The sequence below is a fragment of the Coloeus monedula genome, assembly GCF_965178545.1.
Source record: "Coloeus monedula genome assembly, chromosome: 18".
Classification (NCBI taxonomy): Eukaryota; Metazoa; Chordata; class Aves; order Passeriformes; family Corvidae; genus Coloeus; species Coloeus monedula.
In genome coordinates this window covers 10302682-10313261 of record NC_138798.1, presented here as the reverse complement: position 1 = coordinate 10313261, position 10580 = coordinate 10302682, and the positions used below count along the sequence as shown (strand labels likewise).

At 40.9% G+C, this 10580-nt stretch overlaps 1 protein-coding gene across 1 annotated transcript; it reads left to right on the top strand.

Annotated features, from left to right (window-relative positions):
- Nucleotides 1–1100: 1100 nt before the first annotated feature.
- Nucleotides 1101–10331, top strand: LOC309580006 (serotransferrin-2-like; the record flags this gene model as incomplete). The annotated part of the gene is made up of 17 exons (XM_082293670.1): nucleotides 1101–1204; nucleotides 2695–2858; nucleotides 3212–3311; nucleotides 3708–3884; nucleotides 4070–4232; nucleotides 4338–4402; nucleotides 5060–5217; nucleotides 5693–5879; nucleotides 6030–6178; nucleotides 6373–6463; nucleotides 6768–6836; nucleotides 7091–7273; nucleotides 7532–7688; nucleotides 8387–8469; nucleotides 9283–9467; nucleotides 9804–9990; nucleotides 10282–10331. The coding sequence occupies exons 1-17, from the start codon at nucleotides 1150–1152 to the stop codon at nucleotides 10329–10331; spliced, it is 2223 nt and encodes a 740-aa protein (XP_082149796.1). The 5' UTR covers nucleotides 1101–1149.
- Between the last annotated feature and the right edge of the window lie 249 nt (nucleotides 10332–10580).

Here is a 10580-nt window from a genome sequence, read left to right as displayed (position 1 = left end):
TGCCCTTTGCAGGGGGGTGGAATGGGATGAGCTTTAAGGTTCCTTCCAACCCAAACCATCCTGTGATTCTGTGTAACTGCTTCTGTGATCAGATCAGTGGGAAACAACGCCTCAACAAATATTGCAGATGTAGAGAGGGAAGTTGTGAAACTCAAGAGATAAGCAATATGAGTGTGAAAGAAGCAAGTGAGGAATGATGACTGAATCACTGGGGAAGGGTACATAAGGCAACAAAATAAATCTGGGAAAAGTATCTGCAAATATACATGAAGTAGACAAAGTACCAGGGAAATCTGTAAGATGAAGGGAAACAAAATTAAGATAAAGACTTTATTCCTCCAGAACTCCTGGAATAGTTAATTCTTTCCTGAACAGGAAAGATGAAAGTGTATTAACAATATTTTATGCATCATCAGACACTCTTGGTTATATATAAGATATAAATAAGGGTATTTTTTTCCCTGCCATAGAATTAATGATGTTAATGGCTGCTGTAGAGTAATTAAGAGGTAATAATACTTCAGGTTAAGTGTTAGAAAATAGGGGAATAAGGCAGTTTGGATGAGATTGCTGGGCTAGAATGGAATGAAGAGAATCAAGACAGTCAGCAGTGTCCCAGCTCTATTCTGAATTCTTAGGGAGCCATAGGATTACTTTTTGTTTAAAATTACTGAGTAGATAAGCCATTATCAGGTGAAAAAAAAAATAAGGTAAGAAGGACCCTTCAGTATTCTGTAGAGAGATATGGTCATTAGTTTGGACAATTCACTTAGCTTGAGATATCTTTTTTGTAAGTTAGATGTAGGTCTTGCCTGTCTTCCAAAGGCATTTGCGTGCCTTTTGAAATAGCAGAAGTACTATTTATTTTTAAAGCAGAGGCTTACATTTCTTTCTATGTCTGATAAAAATGGAGTGGAAAATGCATGGATATTTTCCATCTGTGTGTAGGAAAGGGACACTGTCCCTTTCTCCTTTGCATATGAGGATATACCATCCTCTGACAGTTTGTTTTCTTAAATCTTGGTTTATCCTTGTTGATGTCTAAACCCCCCTTGTTATCTTCCAGAAGCTTGGGTCATCACTGTGGAATTCCTGGTATGAGAAGGCAGAGCGTCAGGGTAGAGAGAAGATCCTTGCTGAACTGCTGTAATGATGAAAACAGTGATTTTAATTGTCCTAATCATCTTCTCTTTGCTGGCTTCAGGTAAGGCTGATGCAGAGAGGGAGAGAGAAAGGTTGCCTCTGGGTGGGTGACATTCAAACTAATATATGCTCTGGTTTTGTTTTCCTCTGTGCAAAGAAAGAAGTTGCAGTTAGAGCTGTGCCTGTATTTTTTCTGTTTGATCATTGGCAGATGGTGACCCTGTTAGTTTTGAAGCAGCTTGATACACAACTTCCTTAGTAATTCAGTGAGGGTTTGTTTCCTTAGAATAGTTGAGATCTGCGTACTCATTAATATTGTCAAAATGAAGCAGTGGACCTCAAGCTGCTGCCCTCTAAAACCACTACGGGTTCTTCTTGAAATTGTGCTGAATTAACGTCAAAACAAGTGGAGGACTAATGTCTGATGCAATGCTCAAAGAAATAAAAACTTCAATTATTTAATTGTAAACATTGCTAGTATTAATAGTTCTCCAGAGAGTCAAATGCTTAAACATCTGGAAATGACAATGGTAGAGATATTGTGGCGTTTTCTGTGCATTCAGTCCTGGTTTTCATTACATGGCTTAAGATTCTCTTGAGTTACATAACTGCATGCTATTTTTTACCCAGCAATCACTTTTTTTCCTCCTTAAATGTCTAGTATCTTCTCAGAGGTGCATATGATGATATATTTCAGAGTAGAATGCATTTCAGAGGAATAATACGAGATGGAATAATTGCAGCCTAAAGCAAAAGAGGAAATTTTGTTGGCATGTCTGGGTTCCTTTAAGATGTAGCTTTGTAGTTGGTTTAAACCAACCAAACCTCCAAGTCCTTCTGGAAATGGAAGTTTCACCTTCCCCTCCACTCTTAATTACATTTTCTTGGTGTGTGAAAGCACCAGAGGAAACAGCAGAGCAAAGGTTAAAAGAATGGCCTGTATTGATAACCAAGGACAGCAGTAAAACTGATAAACCCTGGGGAATGCATGTTTACATCAAGATTAGAAGGTCTGTGTTCTGGTAGAGTCACATCCCAGTTGACTTGTTAGGAGAAAAACTGCACTCTGATAACAGGAAGATGGTTACCCTACATTGTAAGTGCCATTCCTTCTCCTGCTATCCCAACAGGAAAACAGGCCATAGCCATAAACACATCGTTACCTTTGGTTCCTCCTAATTTTGGGTGGCAGCCTTACCTAAAATTCACTAAGGTTGAAGCAAGGAAGATTCTGAGGCAAAAGATCTTGCCATAATAATTGTTGATTCTGGAAAAATCTGCCTAAAACTATATCCAGTCAAAAGGAAGCAAAGAGACATTGTAAAGATTCAGCAGCAAATGTTGTCCTCATGTTGGGCAAAAGTGACCTTGGTCGGATGTGGGCACATCTCTTGGGTGCCTCTAAATGTGTGGGTATATGGGTGTGAGTGACCACAATCAAGCTATTGGGAAGTTAAATAAAATAGAATAACTTCTCTCTTCCATAAGGTGTTAAACTAAGGGTTTTTTTCATGAAATCCTACGAATCTTGACTACTTTTTGATCCTATAGGGAAGAAATTCCGATGGTGCACCCTTTCTGATCTGGAACAGAGAAAGTGTGCAGAGCTCTCCAAAGCACTTATGGCTGTGCTACCCCTCACTACTGCCAGTTCCTTTACTAGGATTTCTTGCATCAGAGCGCACAATACATATGACTGCATTGATAAAATCAGGGTGAGTTCACAGAGATTTTTAAAACTGATTTTGTGTCCAAATCCTCTTTTGGAAAAGTAACTGGTAAACAGAATCTATGGGAAAATAAAATGATACTGAAATAATTCAACTGCTTATATGACAAAGTGCACAGTCATTTGAGAGGCAAGAATTACATCCCCTGAGCATTCTACCAGATGTACTGCTTTACCCCAGCTAATGTCTTTGCAATCTCCAAGAAATATAGAAAGCTGCTTGGAAATAAATAGACAAAAGCAAACTACTAAATTAAAATTTGTTCAGGCAGGTCTTGAACCTTCTGTTTTTTTCCTTGTAAACACACTTGTTTTGAGGGTCTTGCTGTTGTTTTAAAGGCAAATAAAGCAGATGCTGCCTCCTTGGATGCTGGAGATGTTTACTCTGCTGTAAAGCTGTACGGTTTGGCAGTAGTGGCAAAGGAGATCTATGATCAAGGTAGGCTGGTAAAGCTGAAGAATAAACTGTACTTCTGATTTGGCTAAGAAATGGCTCTAGATTTCTTGAAAAAAAAAGTCAATATGTTTTTATTAGCTTTGTAGTAATATGGAGGTTGCTAACAATTGTTTCTAAAATACTTAATGATGATGAATAAAATAGCACTGGTCCTTTGTACCCAGTAGCCTTTCTGCCTGTGGTAGTGACAAACTTGCATTGTTTGTTTGACAAGGTGCCATGTAGCCAGTACATGGTTAAGTTCCTGGCACAAGTACCTATGTTGAATAGGCCTATTCTTTATTCTTTAGCCATGTTCACAGTAGTTCAACTCCTCTTCACAGATGGAAGCTGCAAAATTGAGATTTTTTTTCTGTTACACTTTTTTTGCTATTGCAGGAAATTGTGTGTTTGCTGTGGCCATTGCCAAACGAGGAAGTCTGGATATCCAGAGTCTACGAGGTGTACGCAGCTGCCACAATGGAGCCCGGTGGACATCGGGCTGGAATATTCCACTTGGCTTTCTCCTTGCAAGAAATTATCTTTCCTGGGATGAGGCGCAACCTCTGAGCCAAGGTAGGCGATAGGAGCCATAGGGCTACCTGTGGCCACAGCAAAAGTAACTGAAATGCCAGCAGATGTAGGATGAACTAGTTATGGCCATGATATGTTTGGCCCCTTTTCCTCTTTTGATTTTTTTCCCATTTGACTTTTATCTTTCTTTTTGTTTTGGTTTGGTTTTTTCCCCCCTGCACCTGCAGCAATCAGTGAGTATTTCAATGCAAGCTGCGTCCCTGGAGTTGGTGTTGCTGCTCCCCGATTGTGTGCTCTCTGCCAAGGACAAAAATCTTATGTCAGAGACAGGAACCACTTCTGTGAGACAAGCAGTAATGAGCCCTTCTATGACTCTGAGGGAGCCTTCAGGTGAGTTCTGGGACACTGGGGCTGAATTCGCTTTTGGGGGAAAAAGAACTTACGAGGGAGGAAAGCCAGTGAAATGTTAATAGGATGGCATTTGTCTTCCTGCAGGTGCTTGAAGGATGGAGTGGCAGATGTTGCCTTTTTAGATCATCTAAGAATTATGAGTGCCACAGGTAATCATAAAAATGCAGTTTTCTTTTAATCTCTGGCTGTGCTCTTTCCTGCATAGGTGTTTGAGGGATATGCCTATATTTTTGTCTTTCCCAGGGAAAATTCAATCCCTGCAAACAGTTCAGGGGTATTTCTTGGCTCTCCGCACACATCAGAAAGAAATAGAACAGGAAAGTGTGAGTGAGCAATGATTTCTCACAGGAGATTCTTAGAATGGAAGCAGACAGGTGATTTCATTAGATCAAAGTCTCTGACACAGCTGTCAGTATTTGTTTTGCCTGAGTTACAAGATTCCTTTCCAAGTTCAGTGTATTGAGCTGTATAACTGCAAAGTTCCTGCATACCTGCCTTGTATTTTTAAACTCGGTTGAGCTCTGTACCAAAGGTGGTTAGCAGTAGTATTTGCAGGTAAGTGTTTTTAAATAAATGTATTTACAGGGGTACAGCTTAAAGAGTATTTTGGAACAGCTCTGTTTGAGGTCCCTCTCTTTGATAAGAGAAGTACTTACCAAGGACAACTTTCCCAAGTGTGCTTGGTACACCGTGCTGCCTTTTTAACCTTTAACAACCTCCAGTGAAAAACGTTTTATATTCTGTCTCTGTGCCTGCTGCCAAGTCATGGGTCACTTCACAGATTCATGAGTATCTTCTTGTTTCAGAGTCAGAACAACAGGAATATGAACTCTTGTGTCCTGATGGGTCCACAGCTGAGCTAACCGAATACAGCACCTGTAACCTGGGCAAGGGGCCTGGCCGTGGCATCATCACCCGCAACAACTTCCAGAAGATCACCAACAAATTTCTTAGCATGATCCAGGTGAGTGAATAAGTTGTCTGTGTCCAGACACAGGTTTTTCTTCCATCTTTGTGTGGAAATTATCACCCAGTTTGCCTTTTTTCTTGAGAGATTTATAATCAAATTATAAAAATTGCTAAAAATGTTTGTTCTGGGGAGGGATCTTGCATTTGCTTGTGCAAGGTTTTACTTTTTTCTAAAGTATTCTTCTGTAGGAGGCTGGGAATAAATAAGTAAAGAAGGGGAAGATCCCATAATACACAAACTGGAAAATGGCTAATGATGTTCATCCTGCCCTGGAACTTGAATCAATTTTTATGTATCTGAGGGAGACTCATAGGTTCAGGCAGGGATCACTTATCTTCATCTCTTTTTCTAACTTATAAATAGTATTTGATATCTTGACCACTGATACAAAGGGAGGGAAGGCTGAGGCTGCCTGTTGCTGGAAGAATGAGCAGATTTGTTGCAATTAAAAGTGTTGTTCTTGTCCTAGCGCCTCTTTGGGCATAAAGGAAAGGAAAGAGCCAGATTTGAACTCTTCAGTTCAGCGCCCTTTGGGGGAAAGAACCTGTTGTTCCGAGATGCCACTCAGCACCTGCAGCTTCTCGAGGAGCAGCTGGAGGTTGCCTATGTCCTTGGTCTGGATTATGTATCTCTCCTTAAGGGACTTGGCCATGAAGGTGAGAACCATTCCAGAGGACTGTAGCTAAGGCAAGAAAAAGTTCTCCTTCCACATTGTTCCTCCCTCCGGGCACAAATGCATATACCTGAACATCACCTTAACATACAACAGATTGGAGCACTGGTAAAACAATCTGCTTCAATTTCAGGGAGCTCTTTGGACAACAGCATTGTGCGCTGGTGCTGCATCAGTGACACTGAGCTTCGCAAATGTGAGGAGTGGGCACTGAGCATCAAATCCGACCCATTGGTCTGCGTCCAAGCAACTTCCATGACCAAATGCATTGAAATGATCAAGGTAGGAGACTCCCTCTGGTCAGGATATAAGACTGCACAGGGTACGTATGTTTTGTCTGAACTAAAGAGAGGAAAACTAGCTTGAGGAATAAGTGGGAATGAGGGGGAATTTCCAGCCAGTGGAGAAGTCCTGCTTCTTAGATACACAATTCATGCAAATCCTGGTTTTGTTATTTTCTCTAATGCTGCTGGCAGAGTAGTGAGGCTGATGCGGTCACCCTGGATGCAACGCATGTGTACATTGCAGGGAGATGTGGACTGGTGCCTGTAGCTGCAGAATGCTATGGTAAGTTTTCATGTGACTGTATCAAGAAGAGAGGGAATCAAAAAAGTACCATTAAGAATATAGTTAAATTTCCACAGTTTGTGATGTTTTGTGATGGAAGCAGGAGTCAGTATAAATGTCCAAATACTCTTCCCAGCTCTTCCACTAAGTGGCTCTAGCATTTGGTCTGTTTATTTATGCCTTCTGTTAAACGGACAAAGATGCTGACATGGCTGAAGAGGATCACAAGGGTTTTGAAGGAGTGCTGACATGTAAAAGGAATGATGGCAGTTGCAAGATCCTTAATGTTTATCTCTCCTTCCAGGGGGAGACTGTGCCCCAGCAGCTGAGACCATGGAGAAAACACAGAAACTAATTCATCTTAAGCACAAAGGTAACAGAAACTATGAGAGGGCATAAGGTCTAGGTTTTCCTGAGACTGCTCTAGAGTTTATGTAGGAATGTGTTTGTGTGTTGGTTTAGAACAGAATTTTCTGTGCAAGGACAAGAGCTTTGTGGCTAAGCAAAGAGTGTAGGTCTGTACTGTAACTGAAGATACTGTGACAAGATGAGGGAGGGCAGGGCGGCTGTACCCTTCTGGTATACTTCATTGTCTTGGTATAACTGGTTGTTGTCATTGTTTTACAGCACTACCACCCGTTTATGCTGTTGCCCTAGCTAAGAAAAGTGCCAAACAGATTCACATCAATAACCTTAGGGGAAGGCGATCCTGCCACAGTCACCTGTACAGTCCTGGAGGATGGTTACTTCTGTCCAGATACACAGTGGGAGCTCGGCAGAATGATACTGAGAACTGTGATATTGGCTCTGGTAAAGGCTGGGTTGTCTCTTAACTAGACCATGAAAATCTGAAGCTCTATATTTGGAAGTAAAATAGAAATGGGGCCATGAGGATCTGAGCAGCAGCTGCTGACTACAGTTTCAGAGGGTGTTGAAGCAGCTTTTCCTCATATTTGACTATGTGTCACACTATTTAGCCCTCTTCTTGCTAGTTGTTAGGATGAAATTCCATTCCTGCCTTTTCCCATGTGAAGAGTCATTAATCTCATCTGAGTTTTCTTTACTCAGCTTATCAGAATTACTTTTGGAAGAGCTGCATGCCAGGAGCAGATGGAAACCTGTGCAAGGTGTGCATCGGAGATGGTGAGGTGGAAGGAGCTCGAGTGTCCAGCAGATGTGCTGCAAGTCACAATGAACGTTACTATGGCAATATGGGAGCACTCAGGTGAGCTTTTAGTGAGAGTCAGAAATGCAGAGCAATAGCCAGAATTGCCTCATTATTTTGCTGATGTTTTTCTTTGGAAGGGTTTCTTTTCCTATTTGTTGAGCATCTGGCTGTATAAACTTTTGCTAGTGTGTATTTTGTTTTGGTTGCAGTTGCTATGGGATGTTCAGCTGACTGATGATTTAAAATGGTCGTTAAACCATTTCCAGAGCAAGGCAGTGCTTCCAAACATGTAATGCTTAGAGCATTGGTACTGACTCATTAAAGGGAAGGGATGGAAGACAGAAGATCAGAGAGCACAGGTGATGTGGTAAGAAGCAGTGTAGCATGCAGAAGATAATTAAATAGAGTGGAGATATAAAAAAATAAATAGTTGAAAACAGAGACAGTGAAGACTATTAAAAGTGAAAGCACTCTTACAAAATATACATAGTGCATTTAGTTGAATTCTGTTCTCTTTCTTGCGTAGGCATGGGTGAAGGTGCACATTGTGCCGCAGCTTTGACTTGGGAGCTACTGTCAGGGATGAAAAGGATTGCCTTAGCAAACTTCTATGCTGAGATCACTGCCATATTCCAAGCGATTAGGGATGGGAGGGATACTTGCAGCTATTCCTGTTTTAGTTTCAGGTGACTGTCCAAATGTCAGTCATCATGCAGTGCTGTCTTTGATCGCGTCTTGTTTTTTTCTTGCACTAGGTGCCTAGTTGGCAATCCCAGTGGAAGAAGCTTTGGAGATGTAGCTTTCCTGGAACACTCTAACCTGCTTCAGAACATAGAGGGTGAGATGGAAATACTCTCTTTTCCTTTGAGAATGTTCATAAATGTCAGTTACTCCCCACAATGTGACCATCACTCGTGAGGATCAGTCTTTACAGGTTTAATCTAGGTCCATGAAGTTCTGTTTGTAAATGGAAGATTGCAAGAAGCTTTCTGCATGTAGGTGTTCCAGTAAAGCTTAACATTCAAATACTGTAAGAGAGGAAAGAAGAAGAATCACCCAATGTAAAGATGCGTGTTGGGATAATCATCCTTGAAGACTACACTAGATTTTTGGAAAGCTCAAAGCTTTAAAAAGCAAACCAAAAGAAGTCTTTCATAGAGTCAAGGAGAAAAGGAACCCTCATTAAAGCGCACTAAAATTCTATTTTGGGCAATTTCAGTAACAGAAGAGACTTTTTAAAGAGAGAAATCTCTCTAAAAATCAAATGAAGGTATACAGGGGCTGGAAACCCATGGGAATTCATGCAGCAATGAGCAGTTTGTTTGGGAAAGCAAAGGGCACGCAGGCCGAATTGCTTTGTTTCCAGAAAGGGATCTGGTTACAGATGCAGATGAGACATGATATGCTGTTCATATGCCTTGATATTATTCTAGTTTTAGTTGATAGGTGCAGCTTAAGTTCACTGACCTCAGTGAAAACACTACCCTGGTCCTTATGCATTCCTAAGAAATGACCACATAACACGCTGTGTTTGTTTTGAACACACTGACTAAACTTCTTCCTCTCAAGTTTTAACATTTTTTATGAGATTCATCCTCTCTTCTGCTTTAATTTTTCAAAAGGGTTTCCTTTCACTTCATTTTCTTTTCAGATCTGGGCAGCTCTGGCTGGGCAAAAGGTTATACCCCTCTTGACTTTGAACTCTTGTGTCCAGATGGAGCACGCGCTGCAGTCACAGAATGGGCAGGTTGTAACCTTGGCCCCATTCCCCCCAGCACAGTCATGACTCGACCGGTTGCTGTCACTAAAATCTCTGACTTTCTATTGAAATCCCAGGTATGACAGGTAACAGGGAAGAGCTTGGCATGTTACCATTTGTTATGTACAACTGCTGCGAACCCTTTCAAGATTAAAAGCTTTATATACTACATATATAAAGTGCCTTCAGATCCAATACAAAAGAATTAAAATTGTGCATGGGAGATTGAGAAAATAATTATTTGGATTCTCTAAAGGGGTATTTTGGCACCAGTTCCCATTCCACAGAGGCCATACTTTTGCTGAGAAATAAGGCACTGCAAAACTGCATCTTTTTGTACTAATAAGAACAGTGCTAGATAAAAATGCTATTAATGACCCAAGCTGTGAAACTTTTATTCATTTTCTGTTCAGGACTCTCTGGGAAGCAAATTGGATTCTGAGTTCCAGCTCTTTCAGTCCTGGAAGTATGGTGAAAGTGATCTGCTTTTCAAAGACACTACTCAGTACCTTGTTCATGCAAGTCACCTGAGCTATCAGGAGATCCTTGGAGAGTCTTTTATTCAGCTGGCAGAATCAGTGTTTAATTGCACACCTGCAGGTAAAGTCAAGTTCTTAATTCTGAGTTAGGGAGAAATGCAGCAGGCAGCCTTCTGTGCACAGCTATGGCCCTTTTGTTTAGACTGCATGGAGAAGTATGTTCTACCTAATCCTCTTAGTAACAAATTTCTAAGGAGTCCTGTGTTAGAATTCTGTGAGATGAAGTTGTTAACTGCAATTCAAAAGGGGATTTTGACCTCTGTTCTGCTGTTTTAATGAACAATATCTGACGAATTTACTACTTCTAAAGCTGATAGCATCTTTAAGTGTATACTTTTTTACTGGTTTGTAGGCATCTTGGACTTCTGCAAACAGGATATCTGTGCATCCTCATCCAACTGACAGCTAATACAGAGGCTTTGCAGGGCACATACATCACCATTGTTGCTGAAAACAAGGAAAACGTGCAAGTTCAAACTATGCAATGCAATCAGCAAGGAAACAGTAATCTCTAGAAATGTATGCTGAACACCTTTTTTTCCAGCAGATTTTATGTTTATGATGATGTAATACTACTCATATGTCACCCCTTTCTTTTTTGGAGCATGGCAGCATGGGGAACAGCACAACCAACAACACAGAACTAGGATC